Below are 24,901 nucleotides of genomic sequence, written 5' to 3'. Positions count from 1 at the left end.
GAGTTGCCCGTGGGAGGCCGGCTCTAGAGGGGTGGGCCATTTCCTTCTCGGGCTCATTTTACAGATGAGGAAACTGAGGCAGATGGGGTGACGAGACTTGCCCGACTTCAAGTGAGGCCCTTTATCCACAGCCAGCTGCGGGGCTGGGCCGGGCTCTCGGAAGGATTTCTCTCTCGCTCCAGCAACCCGGCGCTTCCCCTCCCACGCCCCCGGGTTTGTGTTCATCCCCACGTGCCTCCCCGGGAGGAGGAGGGAGGGTGAGGGGAGGAACCGGAACTGTAGCCCTTGGTTTTGAGCGAAAGCAAATTGGCCCAATCGGGACTCTCGGAGGGCGGGCCTGGGGCTGGAGGAGTCAGTCAGCTGAGGAGAGGGCGCGGGCGGCGGCAGAGGCGAGCCGGCCTGAGGAGCGAGCGGGGGTGGCGGCTGTCGGTGCGGGCCAGGCCCGCGGATGGAAGGCCGCGGCGGCGGCGGCGGCGGCGAGGATGGGGCGGGCGAGCGCAGCCCGCTGCTGGGCGGGAGCGGGAGCGGCCGGCCGTGGCGGCCCGGGGCGGCGGGCGCGGGGGCGGGCCCGGCGGCGTTCGCGGGGCGGCGCGCGGCCTGCGGGGCTGTGCTCGTAGCCGAGCTCTTGGAGCGCGCCGCCTTCTACGGCGTCACCTCCAATTTGGTGCTGTTCCTGAATGGCAACCCGTACAACTGGGAGGGCGCCCAGGCCAGCCAGGCGCTGCTGCTCTTCATGGGCATCTCGTACCTGGTGTCGCCCTTCGGGGGCTGGCTGGCCGACGCCCTGCTCGGCAAGTGCCGCGCCATCCTGCTCAGCCTCGCCCTTTACCTGCTCGGCATGCTCACCTTCCCGCTCGTGGCCGCGCCCGCCACCCGCGCCGGCCTCTGCGGGGAGCTCCGGCTCGTGCCGCTGGACAACAGCTCGGGACGCTTCCCCAATGGCAGCGACCCCGGCGGCGGCCCGAGGGGCGGCCGCTACTGCGCCCCGGCCCTCTACGCCGGCCTGGTCGTCGTCGGGCTCGGGGTGGGCACCGTGAAGGCCAACATCACCCCCTTCGGAGCCGATCAGGTAGGAGCCGCCCTGCCGCTGCTGTGACCTCCGCCCTCTCCCCCCGGGGTCGGGGTCCCGCAGCCGCTGACGGGACCCGAGAGAAGGCTCCCGCCACGAGCGACCTCCACGTTGCTTTAGAAGATCCCCAGAAGTCGTGTCAGTCGGCCCATCCTCTCCAGTTCGGGAGGCGCAAACGGCTCAGTGAGAGGGCCGAGGCATCCTAGGCTGGGAGCTGGAAGGGGCTTCATGGCCGACGGCTGATAGCACCGTTATTTTAGAAGTTAAAGGTCCGCAAAAGTCATCCGCCCAACTTTTCCATTTCTTGAGGAGCAACTGGGTCCATGGAGTCCATGGCACCCCAAACTAGAAGCATCTTTAGCACATCTTTTGTGTGGTCATCTAGATGAGCAAACAGGCTTCTAGAAGTTCATAGAGCCATAGATTGGGAACTGAGAGGACTAAAGTGATCAGTGGTCATACCGTCATCATTTTAGAGCTAGAAGGGACCTCTGACGTCATCTACTCAGTGCATCTTCTCCCTCTCTAGAGGTGCAAATAGCCTGGGAGCTCACTTTAGAACTTTAGAGCTCAGTTGAGTTTTAGATTTGGAACCTCAGCTCATCTAGTTACTGACATCTTAAATTTTTTTTTTTACTTTTTTAAAATTAATTTTATAATTATAACTTTTTTTTTTTTGACAGTACCTATGCATGGGTAATTTTTTACAACATTTTCCCTTGCACTCCCTTCTGTTCCGAATTTTCCCTCCTTCCCTCCACCCTCTCCCCTAGATGGCAGGCAGTCCCATACATGTTAGATATGTATATCCTAGATACAATATATGTGTGCAGAACCAAATTTCTTGTTGCACAGGAAGAATTGGATTCAGAAGGTAAAAGTAACCTGGGAAAAAAAACAAAAATGCTCACAGTTTACACTCATTTCCCAGTGTTCCTTCTCTGTCCATCATTGATCAGCTGGAACTGAATTAGCTCTTCTCTATGTTGAAGATATCCACTTCCATCAGAATACATCCTCATACACTATCATTGTTGCCGTGTATAATGATCCCCTAGTTCTGCTCATTTCACTCAGCATCAGTTCATGTCAGTCTCTCCAGGTCTCTCTGAATTCATCCTGCTGAAATGACATCTTAAATTTAGAGCTGGAAGGGTCTTTAGTGGTCATCTAGTAACCTAGTTAAGTATTGTAGATTTGGAGCAGGGATTATCCAGATGAGCAAATAGATCCATAGAAGTTCATAGGATCAACAATTTAGAACTGAAAAGGACCTCTGAGCTCGCTAATTATAGCATCTATTTGGAGCTTGCCTAAAGGGATTTCATTGGTCATTTAATCCACCTTTCCATTTCTAGAAGAGGAAACAGGCCTATAGATAAGTTCTTAGGCTTGGAGCTGGGAGGGACCTTATCTTATCTAGTCCAGAGCTTTCAAATGGCTGGCCCACAATACTCCCAAGAGCAGCTAGGAACACGTTAAAATGTAATTGGGGAATATTTAGCAAAATAAATAATACATATTAATATGTGGTTTTCCAAATCAGTCTGCAGCCTGGAAGGATCCTCATGTACAGTTTAGTGTCTACTCTTTCTTTTTGAGTTTGATGCCACTGATCTAGTCCATTTTTTTCTGTTTTTAAAGGAAAGAGGAAATAGGTCCCTAGAAGTCCATAGCATCCTAGAGTTGTAACTGGAAGGGACCCCTAACTCCAGGTAATCTAGCACCCAGCATATAGCTTCTTAGAGTTTGAATAGTTGATTACATATGTTATCTCTTACTTGATTTTTATAGTAACCATCAGCTATAAGTGCTATAATTATTATTATCCCCATTTAATAGATTATGAGACCAAGGCTTAGAGAAGTTCATCAGAAGTAAGTGGCACAGATAACTAGGAAGCCCTGAGTTCAAATCTTGTGTTAGACACTAGCTGTTTTGACTCTTGGGGAGTCACTCAACCTCTGTGAACCTGTTTCTTTATCTGAAAACAGGGATAATAGCATCTACTCTCAGGGTTATAAGATTATTGTAAGAAGCTCTTCGAATCTTAAAATTCTAGCTGTTTTAATTAAGTAGCTTACTCAGGAAATGTCAGTTGGTAAACAAGTGTTAAGCACTTATGACTGCCTGCCACTAGTGAGTATCAGCTTGCTAAGACAAGAGAAAGGCAGAAATAGTGCTTCCTTCCTCTTCCCTGGAGGATCTCACACTGACTCTGAAGCCAATGCTCTAGCTGCTAGGACAAAACTCTTGTTTTCAGAATTAACGTTATATTGTAGAAAAGGAAGTAACTTGCTGGAGTTTTCCAGAGACAGTCTATGTTGAGCTATGCTTTGAACTCCGATTCCCAAGTCATTTCTCAATCCTGCTTTCTCTCCTCATAACCCACTGATGTGAGTTCTTTGTGGTCATTGTGGGTGTTCTGCCATCCTGTCTGGCTAGCCTTATGACAATTCTGATATAATAATCTTAGTTTACACTGGTGTAGTATAATATGGTTTACAAAGCCTTATTGGTTCCCCCTTTTACAAAAAAAACAAAAACAAAAACTAAGTCTCAGATTAGTAACTCACATTATGTAACCCCCTTATATAAGGCCTACAGAGTACTTTTTCTCATATCATCATGGATAGTATAACATTCTAATAGGACAGAATCATCTCTGGTTTTGGCTTCAGGAACTGGGTTTAAATTCTGTTAAATTGAGGCAGCTAGGTAGTGCTGTGGATAGCTCCTGAAGTCTGGAGGACCAGAGTTCAAATGTGGCCTCAGGAACTTAACACTTCCTGGGCAAGTCATTTAACCCCAATTGCCTCAGCAAAAAAAGAAAAAAAAATTCTGTTAAATTGATAAATTTCAACATTAGAAGAAACCTTTGGGTATCCAGGACATTCCATAATTTTAAAGGGATTTCTGCTACACTATGAACATAGTGTTGCTTCCCTCCTGCCCCCACAATAGTCATTCTGCCTTAACTTGAATATCTTCATGGAGAGAACCCATTGTTTCCTGAATCAGCCTATATTCTTCTTTCATATAATTTTAAGTATTAAGAAAAAAATTTCCTGACATCAAGCCTATTGATAGTTTGACCATGTTGTAATGCTTACCCACTGTTTTCCCATCTAAGTAGTTAATTGTTAATACAACACGTTTGATATTAATAAATTGTTAAGAATTTTGCAGTAGACTGATACATATATAGAATTTGTTTTTCAGTAGTAACAGTGATGCAGCATGTTGCAAGAAAAAATGCATTTGGTCTAAAAACTTTCAAAGGATTAGTTGTAATAGAGCAGTAGGGCGTACTTACCTTCCTACTGTTAACAAAGTTACTTCTTTCTGCATTGATCTTTCATAATTAAGTTCTTGTGGTAGTAAATTAATTGCTATTTTGAATAGAATACCAATGTAAGTATTACATTGGGCAGAATATAGATTACAATCCTTTGCTCCCTCCTCCAAATCTGACTTGTGTAAAACCTAAACATAACTCTTACTTGATTATATGCGTCTCTCACTCTCTCTATATATATTTCATATCAGACATCTCATTTTGGGGACCTGGCCTGTCTTTTTTTCCAGTATGATTTTGGTTGAAGAGAAACAACTTAAAGAAATGAACTTTGATAAATTATTGCTAGAATAGGTGAGTCCTCATTATTGCTTGCATACTTTTATACAGAAATTAAGTAAAAAACCTTAGAAACATTTAAACATGAGTAAAGATACATTATATAAAATTTAAAAAAAAATTAAAATATTTATTTCATTAAATCTGAGATTTTAATTTTCACATATTTAGCAAACATTTATTGAGTACTACTAAGCACTAATTTCTGGAATGAGTATTGGTTGGTTCAGAGATAAGTAAAGGTAATTAAACATCACATAAACATACAAACATATGTTTATTTATTTTCAGCTTTTGCAAATCACTTTATCTATAACCTTTTTCCTTAATCTTTGGTGGGTTGGAGTGGAGGTGGAATAATCTCATGTGTTGCCAAATCCTTTTGATTTTGCTTTTGTAATATCTCTTTGTGAACATACTTTCTTCATTCCTCTGTCACTGAAGCTATCCTGGTGCAGCTCTCACTACCTCAGATTATTTTAATACTCTGTAAAATGGTCTGCTTGTTTCAGACCTTTCCCTACTCCACTCAGTCTTCTGCTTGGCAAATTAATCTTCCCAAAGCTCCGGTCTAAGCATGTCATCTCTTCTACTCATTCATTAAGTACTAGAAGCTCCCTCTCAACTCTTAAGATAATATATAAAATCCTCTATTTGTCATTCAAAGCCCTTCATCCTTTTCTCTCCCATCCACTGTGCAATCCAATGACACCTCCTTGCAGCTCCTTACACTCAAGACATTCTGTCTTTCTATTTTGGCATTCCCTGTACTTTTAATAATCTGTCTCTTCATCTTTAATTCCTAACTTCTCTGGAAATTCAAGTCCTAGCCAAAATTCCATGCACAAGGAACCTTTTCTGATCCCCCTTAATACAAAAATCTTCTCTCTATTGATTATCTCCAATTTATCCGATATAAATATTGTTTATATGTAGTTGTTTTTCATGTTGTTTCTTCCATTAGCTTGTGAATTCCTTGAGAACAGGGACTGTCTGTTGCCTTTCTTTGTAGTTCTAGTATTTAGCACAGTGCCAGGCACACAATAGTCACTTTATAAATGCTTACTGTTGACTAAATAAGACACATAATTAATTCATACAGCAGAATGGGGAAGTTGAGATAAAATACTCTGAGAAATTTACAAGCATAGAGGTCATATTTATAGTTGAGGGAATCAAGGAAGGTTTCATGAAGAAGGTTCTACCAGAATTGAGTTTTGAAGGAAAGTAAAAGACTCCATCATGAGAAGGTGATAATGTTGAGGAAAGAAACAACTTTGACCTGGGAGATAACTATAGTCAAGACACAGAGAGGTGAGAAAGAATGCAGTGTACTCAGAGACAGGGAAAGGATTTAAATCTGGCTAGATTGTAAACAAAAAGAATGGCAAAAGCAAGTTGCAAGAAGATTACAGAGGACACTAGTGAGATTTAAGCCAGTTTATAGAGACCCTTGTATGTCCAGGCCACAAATTTCAATTTCATTTGGAAAGTGATAGGGAGTCCGAGAAAGCTTGGGAATAAAGTGTCTGATTAAGGTTATCAGTGAAAACAGGCATTTTAAAAGTACTTTGTATGTGTCATGAACTGTGCTAAGTGAAATGGATACAAAGACAATATCCCTGGCCTCAGGGAATTTGTATTCTGATGGGGGAAGACAAGGTGTTATTAACTAGGTACATGTGAGATATATAAGGTAAGGAGAACAGAGAGTCCAAAATTAGGAAGACCCCAAGTTCTGTCTGGCTTCAGATTCTTACTAGCTGTGTGACTCTGGATAAGTCATTTCACCTTTGCCGGCCTCAGTTTCCTCATCTGTAAAGTGGAGATCATAGTATTACCAGCAATAATATAATGAAGTTTTTTCATTCGGTTTTATTTTTTTTTCTTAATATTTTATTTTTCCAATTGCGTGATATTTTCAACATTCATTTTTGTAAGATTTTGTATTCCAGATACTTTCTCTCTCCTTCTTTTATCTCCCACCCCCAAAGATAGTAAGCAATCTTACTATAAGTTAAACACATACAATCTTTTTAAACATTTAAACATTTTTAAGCATTTAAACATATTTCCATATTGTCATGTTATATAGGAAAAATCAGACCAAAAGGGGCAAAAAAACCCACAAGAAAGAAAAACAAACAAAAAAGGTGAAAATGTTATGCTTTGATCCACTTTCATACTTCCATAGTTATCTCTCTGCATGTAGATGGTAATTTCCATCCCAGATCTGTTGGAATTGTCTTCGATCACCACATTGCTGAGAAAAGCCAAGTCTATCATGATTGAGATATTATGTGTAAAGTGCTTCGAGAACTTTAAAAGTGATACATATATATATCTTATATGTATGTGTATATACATTTGTATGTATATGTATACATATAGAAAGCTAGATACGTTAGCTTTTGATACAGAATAGATGGAAAAATAACAGCATTATGGAAGATGAATGTATGTGGAGAATGGAATGTATGAAGTGAGGGATCAATTAGGAGGGTATTAACAGTAATCTAGGTGGGAAAGTTCACTAGCTAACCTTGGTTGAAAATAAGAGTCCTGCCTTAAAGGATCCTAGACTCTAATAGGGGAAAAGACACAAAGCAGAATGATGTTATAATAATAATTCCCATTCATGTGCTGCTTTAAGGTTTGCTCTGAGCTTTCCTTGTAGTCATCTAGAAAGTGGGTAGTGTAGGACTTAGTGTCTCCATTTTACAATTGAAGAAACAGGTTCTGAAAGAATAGATGGAAATAGAAAGGAAGAGAACAGATTCAAGAAAGATTGACGATAGAACATCAGCTAGACTTAGCAAGTGATTATGGAAACAGAATTAAGAATCAGATGATTTCAAAGTTTCTGCCATGAGTTATTTGCAGAATGATGTACAATTAAGAGAAATAGAGAAATTAGAAGTGACAAATTTCTAGGTGATGATTTCTGTTTTAGGCATCTGCTTCAAAAAACTGAAGAAAAGGAAGAGCTACTGGAGACATACTGAGTTTTAAGACCTCATTTTTGTCCCTTAATCAGTCAATTCATCCTTTCCCTGGATCTTAGTAGTTGACTTGTCTATAAAATTGATATCATATGTATACTGCCTACCTAATAGAATTGTTGTGAGAGTATTTTTTATATAAAGATTATTATCTACCATATGAAACATTATTAACTAGAGTATTGTGGAAGTGTGAGCTGCTATAATTAACAAAGTAATTTTTGTAGTAGGTTGGGTTTGGCCCTGCAATTTCTCTGATGTGGGGGCACTCCCCCACATGAAGAAGGGGGTACTTTCTTCACTTGCAGATCAGCAACTGTTTTGCAACTGACTGTCTTAGAGAGATGATTGGGCAGTGAGGGAATTGTTCAAATAGGTCACCCTGGGCTATGTTCTGAGCTTCAGTACTCTTCAGAAAACTTTATTCCTTTTCTTCCTTTTTCTTGTGAGTGTTGAATAGTCTTGAGTTGTTTGAATGTCTCTTCCTTCATATTTGAAGGTCTTTCTCCTGATGACTTGCAGAACTTAATTTTTCTAGATTGAATTGTTAAATTCAACCACTACTGCATATGTGTTAGAGTTTGAAATTTGGATTTGGTTTTTCTGTTTTGTTTCCTAGAATTGATATGTGAATTTGTTCTATTGGAGTTTCATTTCTGTTTTTCAGAAGTAAAGGGAAATTCTCTTCTATTATGTCCTTTATTATGGTATTAGGATTTTTAAATCCTGTTCTGTTTTTCTGGTAGAACTATGATCTGCAGATAGTCCTTCCGTATTTTATCTTCAGAATATTTTGCTTGTGTAGTGGGCATATTTTCTTTTAATTTTTTTTTGCTTTTATTCTTTTAGCATGTGACCTGGACATTTCTTAGAAGTAGTTCTGCAACACCTTAGAAAATTTTACAGAAACATTGAAGAATAAAAGAACATATGCTGTGAAGAACCTTTATCAATAATATGACTTATATTGCTTTTTCTGATCACCTTGTGAATACTTACCCTGTGTGAATTCTCCATAAAAGTGTTTGGCAAGCATGCATCTGGCATATGAACAATGTAGCTAGTCCAATGAGGTTATGCTCTTTGCAGGAGGGTTGGAATGTTTGGCAGTTTATTTCAAGGAAGACCTCAGTGCTTGGTACCTTATCCTGCCAGGTGATCTTCAGAGTCCTCCTAAGATATCTCAAAGGGAAATGATTCAGTTTCCTGGCATGGAGCTGATAGATTGTCTAGGTTTCACAGGCATACAACAATAAGGTAAGCACAACTTCTCTGTAGACCTTCAGTTTGCTAGTCAGTCCCCTTCTCTCTCACACTTTTCTTCAGAGCCTTCCAAACATTGAACTAGTTTTGGCAGTGCAGTTATCAATTTCATCAATGTTTAATATCCTTGGAAAATATATTGCCAAAGTAAGTGAATTTATACATAACATTCAAAACTTCTTTTTTTGCTATAATAGGTGATTCTACATATGGAGGGTGTGATGCTGGCTGATGGAGCCTTTTTTTTTTTTTTTTTTTGTGGTAAGGTTTTCTTGGTGTTAATTTTTAGGTCAGAATTAGCACAACAGCAGAGAATCAAGCATCTCATCTTCAGAGGCTGCATTGGGTGCACAATTATTTGCAAACAAAAATTATGGTCCAGCACTACTTCTACTTTAGTCTTAGCTTGTAGCCTTTTCAAGTTGAAAAATTTACCATCAGTGTGGTAGCTGACTTTAATACCATGTTTGTCCTCATTATAGGCATTTGACAACGTGACTGAAATCATCAGCTAAAAAAGCATGGGAGCAAGCACAGTCTAGTTTCCATTGGTGATTGGGAGCGCTCCAGAGCATTGTCTATTGTCCAGGACCTGATAAAGCTTGCCATCATGAAATTGATGTACTATAGCAATGAACTTTTCCAGGCAACCACATTTTTCCATAAGTTTCCTTAGATACTTGAAATTGACAGAATCAAAGGCTGTGATCAGTTATACAAATGTTATATACAGACCTCTGTTCTGTTCTCGGCATTTCTCCTGCATTGTCTGGCAAATGCCATAATGATCATTCCTCAGCCTTCTCTGAAGCCACACTGGCTCTAACTTGCAGGTGATGGATTAGCCTATTAAGGAGAACTCTGGCAAGAATCTGTGATTGTTACAAGACAGTATATTCCCTTTACTTTTATAGATATGAACAATGCCGGTGTCCTTGAGCTTCTGGGGCATAATCTCCTCTTGCCATATAACCTGGAAAATTTCAGCTTTTGTATGAGCAATGGACTCCCCCCCCCCCCCTATAATTTTCAGCTGAAATAGAATCAACACCAAGGAGTCTAATGGTATTCAAAATCTCTTCTTCAGTTGGAGCTTCAGCTAGAGGATTGACTTCAGCCTCAGATAAATAGTGGCTTCGGCATTGACTGATGATGGTCTGTTAAGAACATTGTGGAAGTATTTAATTCTCTCTGGGATCATGTCCTTATTACTAATCAATGTGGGTCCATCAACACACCATAGGTCTTTGGCCCACAAATAGCCTTCAGGGTTTCATAGAATGTTTTGGATTATACTATTACATTAAATTAAATTTCATCTGCCTTCTTACTGAGCCAAGATTCCTGAATCTCTCAGACTTCACTTGTACTTTACTTTTGATGGAATTAAATACTGCCTTCTTAGAGATGGATTAACTATCCTGCTTGGCGCACCCTGTTCTCACCTTCATTTACCAGGTTCTGAATTTCCCCATCATTTTTGTTTGACCAGTCTTGATGTTTGCTAGTGTTTGAACCCAGATGAGCATATGTAGTGCTGTAAACCAATTCTCTGAAAACTGCTCATTCCTTTTCTACTTCCATGTTGTCATCTGTATGTTGGCTCAACTTTTCCTCCAAGTTAGCAATAAATTGTTCCTGCTAGGAGAAATATTCGAATCCATTGACATTAATTTTTCTGGTAGTCAGTTTGCCTTGGGGCTGCTGCTTTTGTTGGATGTGAATATTTAACTTGGAGAGGATAAGTATATGATCAGTCCAGCACTTTGTACCACATAATGCCTTTATCACTCTCACATCCTGTCTTTTCTTCTCTTTAACTCACAGTTTATTAAATGCCAGTTAAATTGCTGTGAGAGTATACCATGAGGATGTGTGTGTGTGTGTGTGTGTGTGTTGATGAGATAGTGATAGTGATAGTGATGAGATAGTGTTGGTGATGAGAAGTCACGAGATGCACAAGTCTTTAGGAATAAGTGATCATTGCTCTTTCCAACTCCATTCCTTCCAAGGACTCCCTGCCATGTCTAGTAATCTGAGCCTATTCTAGTGTTAAAGTCACCAGGTCACCAGAATTATAAGCTTGGTCTCTTTTTGTTTGTTGATAATAATGGTTTCCAAGTCTTCGTGAAATTTTTCTTTGACCTCATTAGGATTTGTGATTGTGGGAACATAAGTACTGATGATGGTGGCATGGTGTTTTCTTGCAGATGGCAATTACATTGTCGTAAGCCTGTTGTTCATTCCTTTTGGTAGGCATCACAAGTTTGTTGACGAGATTAGTTTTGATTGCAAAACCTACACCAGCTTCATGATACTCCCCTCTACAGAAAGCTGGGCTTCATTTGCTAGCCATGTTACATTCAGGACTGCTATTTGGATGTGATAGCTGCTAAGTTTTCAGGTATACTGGATTTTGTGTTGTCTATGTGTTCACACATTCCTTGTACTGATGGTGAGTGGAATCATATTTTCCATCTTAGGTTTTGACTGCAGGGTGGGAATCCTGCCTGCTGCGGTAATCAGGTCAGGGTTGAATAAGCAGACAGTTTCTAAGGCACCTTTTCTAGTCCCTTCCTTATACTAGGAGGTAAATAGTATGATCCTTAAAAGGCTGCTTCAGACACTCTGGGGGCTTCTGACTCTCACTGCTGCCAGTGAAAAGACTATGGCCTGAGCTATCTGTATGCAGGGTTGTGACTGTATTTTCCAGCGTATAGTCACACTGTACTAAACTTGCTATACTTGATGCTTTATCATTTGCTTGTCATCCCAGGATTATGATAAAAGTAGCAGTGATAAAATGTGTGATATCTTTCTATTTGTGCATAATTGGATTTAAGTGAGGCAGAACTGATGAAGACGTCAGCCTCTTTCTTCCAGAGTCATCAAAGTCCAGTGGCAGGACAGAACTAAGATGATTGGTGATAGCTCAAGATGCTTTGGGTGACCTTGGCATCCTTGATGTCTGACTAAGCTATAAGCACACCATAGTGCCTGCTTCACCTGCCTTCATGGCCATTGGAACAAATTATTCTCATCTGCCCATTTCATCAGTGTGACCTATCCTGCAAAGCCAAGTTTAGCCATATGGGACCAAAAGGTAGACATTTACTAACAAAGAATTTGAAACATTTTAGAAAAAAAATCAGCAATGGGAAGATTATTTGCTTTTTGAATACTCCAAACAACAGAAATGCAGGAAGAATGAATAAACAAAGATAGCTCTGGCAACAGTGACAGCAGAAAGACTAGTAAAAGATTTCTTCCCAAATGTACATTAGAAGAAAGGGGAAAAGTTGGAAATTTGGTAGATGTAACAGTGAAGACGTAGATGAGGACATTATGGATACAACCTGGCAATACCTTGCCTATAGATGAATGTTTCTGTGGGATTACATTACATCATGGGAGGTTTCATGAAAAGGGGAAGCTAGTGAACAAAGGGGTAGAAAGGAGTAAAAGATGGTATAGGGGTCAAATCAAGAGATAACAGTGAGGGAAATGTGACATTGGGTCTGAGAAAGACCTGGGAAGTGATTGAAGAGGAAGGGGAAAGATTGGAAAAGAAAGGAAAAAGGCCTTACTTTGATGGGAGTAATGGCTGCTATGGGTGAAAGGAGATAAGGACTTTACACTGGATAAGACAGTGGGAGTTTAGTGCCTGAGCAGTGTATTTGTCTTGGGAGGATGGGATTTCCAACTTTGAGGGGGGGGGTGGGAAGTAACTGGCATCTGGAGGAGTGGGAGAACATGAACACAGGGAGGACATTATCAGAAAAATGTAGAAAAGAAGTCAACAAAAGAGGATATAGATCAATGGGGGTGAAATGGGGATGGATAGGGAGGTGTCTTAAGGTGGGGGCACCACCTGGACTATTCTGATTGTGAACCCAGAATGGAAAAGGAGAATACATGGGGTAAGACCTATAGGGCTGAACCTAAAATGGATAATCTTGGTAGCTTTGCATGAGAATACAAAGAAAAGAGGAAAAAACAGATGGTTATAGGGGTCATGAATCAGAGAATGAAAGTTTAGGATAAACAGAAAGAGAATATAGGAAATGAAGAGAGTAAAAATTGTTTTTGGAAAGGGACACAAAAAAATGAAGTTAAAAACTGAACTATTAATAGGATTAGCTAAAGGGAAGAAGTAGGAAAGGGGACTCTACCTGATTGAGGGGAAAAAAGGAGGAAGAAATATAACCAGAAAAAAAGCTATTTCTAAAAATTAAACCCTTGCCTTTTATGGCATATTAAGTACATATAAACCAATCAATTGCCATTGGTTTATTACCTCATTTTATATCTACATACTGAATATAAAGTGACTTTATCAGAGCTAATTTAACTGAAAGGAAAGCTCTTTGTATCACTGAAATTGCCTGCATATTTTCTTTCCCTCTTTCCCTCCTTCCCTCCCTTCCCTTCCTTCCCTTCTCTTCCCTTCCTTTTTTTCCCTCCCTTCCCTTCTCTCCCTTTCTTTCCCTTCCTTCTCTAAATCAGTTGGAATTAAATGACTTGCCCAAGGTTACACATCTAGGAATTGTTAAATGTCTGGGATCGAATTTGAACTTAGGTTCTCCTGATTTCAGGGCCAGTGCTCTATCCACTGTGCCTTCCAGCTGGCCTAAATTGCCTGTTCTTGTAGTTGCTTGTAACTTCCATACTATCTCTTGTCAGACATCACCTCTTGCAGAGTAACACCTTTGGCTTTGATGCCAGCACCTGGTATTAAAGTAGCCTCTTCTTGGACCACTTTTCTCCAAACCTCTGGTATCAGCAGGTGAGAAATCTTTTGAAAATTCTTTAAGAAGGGTTTTGGAGGAGAACTGTCCATCAAGCCAGTTCCTTGTTTAGGCTCATAGCATCCAATAATTTGAAACAAACCTGTCAGGATAATTGATATGTGCATGTGTTCTTGTTTCTAACTGTCCTCTGTGCTGGGCATTGTGAGCTGCATGTTTGTTATTTAGTAATTTTAAAAAATAAATTTGGAAGCCATCAACCTCTGGACTAGGACTAAACCAGTTTTAGCTACTTCAGACTCCTTATGAACCTTTAGACCTGATGACTGTCAAGTTCAGAAGGCTAGAGAAATTGGCTGAATTCCATAACCCAATGACAAGAACCTCTTCACTTTCTCTTTACTGTTAGTATTAAATAAATGCCTGACCTGGAAATATTATAACTGGCTAGTGATTAGGAATCTAACCATTCCTATCTCCTTCAGGTATCCTAGAAATCTAAATGCCATTACTCTAGGGTCTTAACTGGCAGGGAAGAAGAAAGGCTTCTTATGTTATTTATATTTGTAGACTTTATTTATTTGTTCTTGAACTTTAATGGGGATATAAACATGTCTTTGTGAAAGTGAGGAATGGAGAGTCTTAGAAATGCCTTTGGGAATAGACTGGTTGTAAGTTTATGATGTCTAGAGGAGAACATTAGCAGAATAGTAGTAGTTGCTAGAGAGTGTTACTGAGATTACTGTGATGACATTGTCTGAGAAAAGTGATCTCAGTGTATTAGGTTTGACTCTTATTCTACATGAGTGAACCCTATGTGATTATGAGGAAACAGAAATCGTGGTCATTTGGTAGAAAGAACAAATCCTTAGGAATTGAGGATTTAATTGAAAGATAAATGTTATTCAACTCTGAGGTGTTAACTGATGACTTTCAGATTGATTAAAATGACAGGAAAGGACAATGATAAATGTTGGATTGTGGGAAAACTGGGACACTACTGCGTTGTTAGTGGAGTTGTGAAATGATCCAACCATTCTGGAGAACAATTTGGAGTTATGCTGAAGGGGCTATCAAAGTGTGTATATTCTTTGATCTAGTGGTGCCATTATTGAATCTGTATCCCAAGGAAATCATAAAGGAGGCAAAAGGACTCACATGTGCAAAAATATTTGTAGCAGCTTTTTGTGATAAGAGAATTGGAAAATGAGTAGATGCTCATCAGTTGGGGACTGGCTGCATAAGTTGGGGTATATGAAGGCAATGGAATATTATTGTTTTATAAAGAATGATGAACAAATTGGTTATAGGAAAGCCTGGAAGGATTTACATGAACTGATGAACAAAATAGGCAGAACCAGTAATACTTTGTACATTATAACACTAAAGATTGCGCTGATCAACATCTATGAAGACTTGGTTCTTCTCGGTGCTTCAGTGATCCAAGGCAATCCCAATAAACTTTGGATAGAGAATACCATCTACATCCAGAAAAAAGAACTGTGGAGATTGGTTGTAAATAAATATATGTTATGTTCTCTTCTTTTTTCTATTTTTTTAATTCTCTCATTTTTCCCTTTTGTTCTGATTTTTCTCTACCAACATGATTCAGAAAGAAATGTGTATTTTTAAAAAGTTATAATGTACATATATAACCAGAAAGAAAAAAAAAAAACAATTAAAAGAAAGGAAAAAAAAAAGAAGGATAAAAAAAAGAAAGATAAATGTTATCTCTGGGACTGGGTAATATGGAATCTTAGGCATCTTAGAAATGAGACTTGCAGTTTTTTGGACGAATGATTTTAGTATACTAAAGAGTCTGGTTAAATCATTTCCCAAAGAAATATCCTTTGATCAAGATAAGACGGCACACTTAAAGGTATCCTTTGAGATAAGGCCAAAATTAGTTTGTTCAAAGAAAGTCCAGAACAGACAAAAAGACCTCTCTTCTCCCTTTTAAGAAAGAGAAAACTTAGATGGGGTATGGATATCATCAGAAAAGTTAACAAAGTATTTTGTTTTGTGTCACAAAATAACAGAATTTTAGAGTTGGAAGGGATCTTCCAATCCATATAAGTTTAATTCCTTAGATTTATTTAGTGTTAAAAAAATGACATTTATGATTCCACAAGAAAAATAAAACAAAATCCTTTAAAATAGGAATTTGCATATTATAATGAGAGTTATATACTATTAATGAGAAAGCATTTATTTTAGAAGGCATACTATATGACTGGCATTGTGCTAAGACCTGGAGATTCAAAGACAAAAATAAAATTATCCTTGCTTTTAGATAGAGCTTTTATTTTATTCAGGATGATCTTATCTTTGGATGCAGGTGTTCAAATTCCTTAATTCTTATTTTGTTTCTACGTGGAGAATTGGGGTTTGAATATGGCCAGCCCTTTTAATTGTAAATGGCATAAAAACAAAACAAAAAAACCCCAAATTCTACATTGATGAATCCAGACTTTGTTCTTTTGTCTATTGATGCACAATGACATTGTCAGGCCGCTCTATGAAGGGAAAGTTGTTAAAAACCTTCAAATGTCTTTTCATACTCAGATAATTCTTATGGTTATGGGAAATTGAAATTACCTGTAAGATGCTTTTGCTGAAAGATGTGACCTTTTCCTATCAAGTCAAATAATTTTTGCTTTTCCTTATTTCTCTCTAAGCTCTCCTGTCCAATTTAGATGACTGCGTTTTCTGAGGTTGGTCCTAGATCTTGAAAGGACCTTGGAGACTGACAAGAAGCTTTTTCTTCTAATCATCTTTGTTCCTTTCTCCATTGCTGTCTGACTTTTCATGCTATAAAATCTCATTTTGAAATTCCAACTTAGATTTGCCCCCTTGGCTACTATGTAATCTTGGCATATAATTAAAGTATTCATAACATTAGTATATTTTAGTTCCATTTACCTGCTTTAATAATCAGTATAGCATGTGCCTAAGTAATTCCAGCCAATAGGGTATTAATGTATTTTAATTTGTTTATTTAATTTAATTTATTAATTTGCTTATTGGTATATGTTATATAATTATTATATATTATTTGATTTGTTTAATTTATGTACCTGGCCTTAATGTTGAAGTGATCATCCTCTGTTGTGTTACTTTGACTGTTTTATGATTCTTAGGAGTATCATGCTGACCAGGGCACTAACTCAATGAGTACCACGAGACAGTTTGCCAGCTTTTTAGAATTTCTGTCAAGTCTTTACACCTACCATAGTGGCCTTAGAGATCATTCACTTTTCATATCTATGCAGTATCTCCTCATGACTATTAAGTCTCTCTTTGCCATTATCCCCATGTTCTGGCAAGGATATTGGTTTGGGCTTTGAGGGTGTTTTTGTTGTTGTTATTGTTACTTCTCCTCTTCCTTCTCCTCTTCTTCTTCATCTACTATTATATTTTCATAGAGAAGTAAATTAAGGTGTAAAGTGATTTGTTCAAGGGCCATATCAATTGGAGTCTCAGTTTATATGTGAGGATACATCCCACAGCAGTAATTTTGGTATAGTACTGAGCTCTATAAGATCTACCTAAGTTAAATGTAGAGGAAATTTATGGGCTCCTGGGATCACAGATTTTAAATAGAAAATGGACCATTTTGTCCAGCTTCTTCCCTTCATGAGGATTAGAAAATGAGGGCACCAGAATGGGATTGGGACTTGGACCTGCCTATAATCATATAAGGCAGTACGCTTTAGAGATGAGATTTGAGTCCAGGTTTCCTCATTCCAGAAGATATAATAGTATCTGTAAATAACTATGTGATTATTTTATATTTCTCATATGTAATTCAAAGTCTTTGACATAAAAAGTCATTATAGGAGCTTTTTTACCTGTTAGAAACTATGATGATACCGCTGTTTTTTGCTAATATCTTCCCCCCCCCCCCCCCCCCGTCTTTGTTTTAGGTTAAAGATCGAGGTCCAGAAGCCACCAGAAGATTTTTTAATTGGTTTTATTGGAGCATTAATTTGGGAGCAATTCTTTCATTGGGAGGCATTGCATATATTCAACAGAACATGAGCTTTGTGACTGGATACATCATCCCAACAGTTTGCATTGGAGTTGCATTCATGGTATTCCTCTGTGGTCAGAATTTTTTTATCACCAAACCTCCTGATGGCAGTGCTTTTACTGATATGTTCAGGATTTTGGCATATTCCTGCTGTTCACAGAAACAATTCAGGGAACGTAGGAGCAGCAGGTATGTAGTAACAAATTCAAAATTCAATGTTGGTGTGAAGTACACGGGCTGATATTTAAGCTATAAATCATTAATGTAGGATGTTTTTTTCTCTTATCTTGATTTTTGGATTTGGGTACTTTTAACAATAAATTTGAGAGAAAATGAAGTACACTGAATTAACATTTGCTTTTTCAGAGTACTGATTATATAAGCTTACTTTAGTAAATACCTTCCTTCTTTCCTAGTTCTAAGCTCTATCCTTTTTTCATTGTTTTACCCTAGCTCCAATTTGGGACAAAGAAACATCTATGCTTGTTGAGGTTTCTATAAATGTCTGTGATAATCCCCTAAGTGATCTGGTCCCAAACTATTGATGTAATTGGAATGAACAGGTAGAATGCTAGAATTAATATGGTTTGAAATCTGAGTGGAAATTTCCTGTCTGTTTAGGTATAAGATTTAGAATTTATAGGTCAAACATTCTTTTACTCACATCAATTCTAAAGATGTGAGTAAAAAAAAAAAGAAAGAAAGAAAATCTACAAAGAGCCATCAAGTAGCCTGACAAAATGTAAGCATGTGTAATGCATTATTTTCTGTGCACAGATGAGCAACTTGTGGAAAGTAGAATGGGTTTTGCTTAAAAGTAGCCAAATCAATCAGTTATTAAATAATTATTTATTAATTATTATAAAATAATTGAAGGATAAATATACTGCTCAATATAGAATGTAGGAGTTCTGTAAATTCAAGTAGAATTATGTAGTTTGAAATGCATATTATTTAAAACCAAGAACCTAAGAAAGCAGAAAGACAATTAAAATTACAAAATACCTTAGTATATAAGAGTTAGCATATAGTATATGTATATATATACATATATGTGTATGCAAATACACACACATACATATATAAGTTTGATTAGAAGCAGTTTGGACAGACTAGGTAGCTCTTTTCATTTAAACAGGCATTCCTACATTCCCATACATTTCCCAACAGGGAAGAAAATTAGTGCTTTTGTTTTTGGAAGATGGAGGAAAACAGAAAAAAAAGCATTGTATGTTCATCCTCTCATTAGATTTTAGAGGTAAGTAGGACCAGAAAGAAGATAGACCCTGGAAAGGCACAGTAATGTCTCTTTAGTGCAAAGAATGGGATACTCATGGTGTTTAGTACTGAAAAGGACTCGAGCAGTCGCCAATGTGATTCCTTGGCCTAGGGAAAGAGTCTCTTCCTGCCCATGTATTAGAGCAATTAGAAGAGCCTAGAGAGGGAGCAGCTTTTCAGGGAGAATTCTTTAAAAAAAAAATTTAATAAAACTAAAGAAATAATGTAAACCCATTCATTACACTATGAGAGAAAGAAAAAAAAAAAAACAATAATAACAACTTTTTGCTCTCCTTTGGTTCTCTTTATGCATTCTTTTGTCCTTTTCTTCCTCACTCTATATCCCTCCTACCACATATCTCTCCCATACTTTTGATTTAAAAAATGAAGTGTAGTTCCCTTTAGGCTACTGTTTTTATGGTAGCATTATTTCAGATATGATACCTTTCCAAAGTTAGATATGTTTCTCTGATTGATCATTTGTAATGGTGCTAACTACTGCATTTAGTTATATTAATATAGATCATCTTTAGTATAGTCATTTCCTGTTTCGGATATTTATTATTCATTACCTATAATCAGCAGACATTGAGAAGAGGAAAAAAAACAATAAGATAAAAATAAAAGGAAATATTTTCTGTTTTCAAGAAACTTATTTTCAAGTACATACAAACAAATATATGTATGTACGTATTTAATAATTTCTTTGAGAGAAATCATGAAGGATGATCTGGAAAGACTTCATATAGAAGATGATTGGGGATCCTCAGCTAAGTATAGCACTATTATGGGAGGCCCCTGTAAGCTGAGGGCTTGAGGAAAGGGGAGCTGACCAGGTGAAAGCTTTTGTGCTGATCTTGGTCAGGTGAGTGCTTTGTCCAAACTGCCATCCTGGGTGGATAGGGATCCTGGTTTCAAACAAATAAAGAACTACTTGAGCTGAGTTTTGAAGGAATCATGCGATTCTAGGAAGCAAGGGTAAAATTAGTACACTTAAGAGAGGAGTTGTACTTGGTGTAAAGGTGTGGAGTAGAAGGTAGAATATTGTATTTGTGAAATAACAGGAAGGTCAGATTGCTTGAACTATTATGTGTATGGGAGAGAGTATTGTGTAATAAGGCAGGAAAAATATATTGGGGTGATATGTGAAGGGGAAGCAGAAGAGTTTGTACTTTATTTTAGCGATAATAGTGAGCCAAGGGAGTTTGTTAATTCATTGAAACCTGTGGTTTAAGAACATCCCTTTGTCACCTGTGTTGATGCTGGATTGCAGTGAATAAAGACTTGAGATGGAAGACCATTTAGGAGGAGACTGTTGCATTTCATTTAGGGAAGTGATGCATGCATCAGGATGGTGACCATATATATAGAGAGGAAGACAGATTCAAGAGATGCTGCTGAAGTAGAAATAACATAATTGCCTATATGGGAGGAAGGAATTTGAGGGTGACTCTTAGATTGTGAACCCTGTTATAGAAAGGCTGATGGTGTGCTTGGTAGAAAGTGGGGCAAAAAAATGTATAGATTGGAGTGGATTGAGGGAGAGTATGAGAGAAGGATTTGAGTTGGATAGCTAGATCTAAGAATTATCTGTATAGAGATTATAATTGAAGCTGTGAGAGCTGATGGGGTCACTAAATGAAGAGAGAGAAAAAAAAAAGAATAAGAAAATCCTAATGTAATAATAGCTAGTATTATAATAGTAAATTGTAATAGTAAAGTGTTTTACTATTTGCCAAGTGCTTTTTGAATATTACCTCATTTTTATCTTCCCAACAACCCTATTAAGTGTTATTATTATCCCCATTTTACAGATTAAAAAAAAAAAATAGAACAGTTGGAGGCAAAGTCACTTGCCCAGGATCACAAAACTAGTAATTGTTTCAAGATCTTCCTGACTCTTTATCCTTCCTAATTCCAGAGGTCTTACTTAGGGATGTCTCTTCTATATGTTAACTCAGAAATATTGTCAGCTAAGCCTAAAAAATGAACATCGTTAGGTAAAAGAAGATAGACTGTCTTCCCTAATATACATAACTGTTGAAGCAGTCTTGGACTATTGTTATATAATGCACTTTTGCTACTGGGACCATTTCTTTGAAAGATGGTATAATATTTCCATACGTAGCCACAGAAAAGGAAAAAAGGGAATATAGGAAAGAAAAGTGGGGCTGTTAACTCTTAGTGGGCATAGTATAGTAAATATGAATGTGGAATCCATAAATGTGTATAGTACAATACAATCAAGAATATTTCATTCTCCAAACTTTTTTCTACATTCATTTAGCTACAAATTAATATTAAACTAATTCCTGTATTTTATTTCCCAAAGAGAAACCATTGGAGTATTTCAGCAGTCTCATAAACAAAGTCTATTTGATTCATGTAAAATGTCCCGTGGAGGGCCATTTACAGAAGATAAAGTGGAAGATGTAAAAGCCCTAGTCAAGATTATCCCGGTTTTCTTGGCTTTGATACCTTACTGGACAGTATATTTTCAAGTGAGTGGAAATAAGTAGAATAATTTGCTTCATTTCCCTGTGAAGGCCATCCTAGTCCTTTCCCTTGTCTATAAAATATTGTTTTGGATACAGCATAGGTAATGGACAGTAATTAACCAAAGAAACCAAAAAATACAAATCAGCTTGTTGGAATGGCTTTGTATGGAATACGCAGACTTAATCTGTAATGCCAGGGGACAGATACAATGTAGGCCAGGAGTTTTCTTGTTGGCTTATGCAAGAAGTGTTAAAGAGCTTTCTAGCCAATTGTAAAAACCCTAAAATTTACCTCTTCTGCTCATATGTGTGGCCTTGTATCTTTTCTTGGCCTGTCTCTTTCATCTGGAAATGGTAACCATTTAATACTTTTTCTAAACAATTTTCTTCTTTATATTTGCTTAATATGCCAGATTCACTTATTTCTCCTTCCTTTCATTCCCTGCCTGTTTTCTTTTTCATGGATCAGTGTTGAATCTCTCTATCTGTTTAGACTGATCCTGCTTTTTGTAGGGTATCTATGTGGCTATATATATTTGTAGAGGAGTCGTATTTGTATCTTTAAAAACCCATCATTCTTAATGTTACATTTCTTTATTATATCTAGATGCAGACAACATATGTTTTGCAGAGTCTTCATTTGAGAATCCCAGAAATTTCAAGTATCACAACCACTCCACATACGGTAAATAAAGCCATAACTATTTAGTTATGAAAATAGGCTTATTATGTAGAAAAAAATTTCTCCTTTCCCTCTATACCAATCCCTCCTAAAAGTAGTTGTGAGATAAATAGTAGAAAAGAGTAGTGGTAATTTGAATTTGAGGTGTTAAACATATCTATCACCTGGGTACTTCAGCTTGAAGAAAAACTGCCATTTTGCAAAAATGAATAGAAAATAATGTTACATGGAGTGAAAGCAATTTCATTTATCTAAGTAGTAGTAAATATTTGGCACGATGACACCTCCCTCACTGGAGAGTAAGAAGAAAACAATATTAATTTGCCTTATTTCTAATTTTTTTTCCAACTATGAGGCACTTGTTTCTCAACTATACAATTATACATAAATGATGATAGTAAGGGTCCTAAAAAATGAAATGTACCATATGCAAGGGTTTCTTCCTTACTTTTTAAAAAAGATAATTTAATTTAGACTTTGGTGATTTAGATCTCTTTGTCATGGGCAGATTATCTACTGTTTCCATTTTAATTGTCCAGTTTCCAGCAGCCTGGCTGACCATGTTCGATGCATTGCTGATCCTGTTCCTTATACCTGTAAAGGATAAACTAGTAGATCCTATTTTGAAGAGAAATGGTTTGCTGCCATCATCTTTAAGAAGGATTGCTGTTGGCATGTTCTTTGTCATGTGTTCAGCCTTAGCTGCAGGTAAGAATGTGTCAATGAGACACAGAAACTGACTCAACTTTCAGCCCCATAGGAACTTCTTACTACAAATATCCAGACCATGTAAGTATTGGTGGCAGGTGAGTGGCTTGACAGGTTTGTGCCCCCAGCGTATTCCCTAAAACCCAATGTAGAATATAGTAATTTAACTTTTAGGAAAGGGTGAGATAGGGTATATTAGGAAACTGCTTTTTTGTTTTTTGGGGTTTGTTTTTTTTTTGCTTGTTTTTTGCTTGCTTGGTTAAATAAGGCATAAAGAAGCAAGAAAGGGAAAAAAATAGGCACTATTCTAAGTACCTTACCATTATTATCTCATTTGATCCACACAACAACTTTGGAGGTAGGTGCTATTATTATCCCCATTTTACAGGGAAAACAGACAAATAGGGTCACACAGCTAGTTTGGTTCTAAGGACAGATTTGAATTAAAATCTCCCCGACTCCAGACCTAACATTCTGTTCACCGCACTACCTTCATTGTTTTTATTCTCTTTGGGGATAGGTATGATTTTTTGACAACAATAACAATTAACATTTATATAGATCTTTTAAGGTTTGCAAAGTGCTTTTCACATTACTTTATTTTGAGTTTTAATAGTCACAAAAAGTAGGTAGTACAGGTATGATTAGCCCCATTTTACAAATAGGAAACTCAGGTTCAGAGGTTGAGGGACTTTGCCTATGATCACAGATATCAGAGAAGTGGGATTTCACTCAGAGTCTTCTGAGCAAAGACTTTGGCTAATAGGGATAATTTGTACAGGGGTATTTAGTGAAAATCTATATTAATAAATCCTAAAAAAGTTCAGGAAGAAATGCAGATGATTGGGAGCTATGTTTGGTGCTTTGGGGGTTTCTACATTATTCTCTCAGAAGTCATTTCACAGGAGTTGTTGTTGTTTATCCTTGTTCTTGAAGAGGACCAGTGTCACCAGAAGTGTGATGTCTTGATTTGCAAGTGATTTGGATATATGTGAGGGAAAGGGCTCTGCAGTCATTAGCTTCACTAATTTTCCTCTTGAATCATTGGAGCCCAATGGCAAGACATAGGTCAGGGATGACTGGAGATGGCCCCAGATGCAGTGGAAGACTTTTTATTTCTTAAGGTAAGGACTTTCTTGGGTTTCAGTTTGTCTGAGGCAACATCCATTCAGTAATTTAATGCTAGATAAGAAATGAGACAAAAGATGGTCTAGTTTGCCAAGTTTAAAAAAAAAAAAATTCCCAGAGAAGTAGATCCTTCCCTGAAATCAGATTGATCTGAGTCCATAGCAAGCCTTTGACACTTAAAGAGTTGTGTTGGAGTACTAAAGAAAACATTCTCTTTGTTGACAGCAAATATAATTACTCCTGACCCTGATAAATAAGCTTATGGTTTTAATTAGCTTTCGTGTACTTTGAGTGACAATTGCTATCCTTATGTTTCTTTTCTTAAATTTCACTTTTTAAAGTTAATATTTTATTTTCTCACAATTACATGTAAAAACAATTTTCAACATACCTTTTTGAATGAGTTCCAAATTCTCTTCCTGCCTCCCCTTCTTCCTCATTGAAAAAGGCAAGCAATTTGACATGTTATACATGTGTAATCTTGCAAAATGTTTCTATATTAGTCATATTGTAAAAGAAAACACATCAAAATAAAAACTCAAGAAAAATAGTTTAAAAAATGTTCTTCAATATGTATTCAGATTGCATCATTTCTTTCTCTGAGAATGGATAGAATTTTCATTTATAAAATCTTCAGAGTTATATTGGGATTAATATATTGGTTAGAATAGCTAAGTCATTTACAGTTGATCATCTTACAGCAGGGGTGGGGAATCTTTTTTTTTTTTTTTTTTGCCAAGTACCATTTGGAAATTTATATCATTCAAGGATCATACAGAATTATAAACTTGTAGAACTCAAGCAGTGGGAGTTTGTTGTACCTAGCTTTCAGCTCATCATCACCTGTGGTTGCCT

The 24,901-nt window shown here is 37.7% G+C and overlaps 1 protein-coding gene across 1 annotated transcript in view; it reads left to right on the top strand.

Annotated features, from left to right (window-relative positions):
- The first annotated feature begins 426 nt into the window (after positions 1–426).
- SLC15A4 (solute carrier family 15 member 4) overlaps positions 427–24,901 on the top strand; it is a 40,105-nt gene continuing 15,630 nt past the window's right edge. Inside the window, exons 1-5 of the mRNA XM_074299438.1 lie at positions 427–1,069; positions 17,646–17,941; positions 21,363–21,531; positions 22,136–22,213; positions 22,750–22,918. Of these exons, the coding sequence (XP_074155539.1) occupies positions 449–1,069; positions 17,646–17,941; positions 21,363–21,531; positions 22,136–22,213; positions 22,750–22,918 (1,333 nt within the window). The 5' untranslated portion in view covers positions 427–448. The remainder of the gene's footprint in view (positions 1,070–17,645; positions 17,942–21,362; positions 21,532–22,135; positions 22,214–22,749; positions 22,919–24,901) is intronic.

Source organism: Sminthopsis crassicaudata, chromosome 1, assembly GCF_048593235.1.
Source record: "Sminthopsis crassicaudata isolate SCR6 chromosome 1, ASM4859323v1, whole genome shotgun sequence".
Classification (NCBI taxonomy): Eukaryota; Metazoa; Chordata; class Mammalia; order Dasyuromorphia; family Dasyuridae; genus Sminthopsis; species Sminthopsis crassicaudata.
This window is presented reverse-complemented; position numbering and strand designations above follow the sequence as displayed.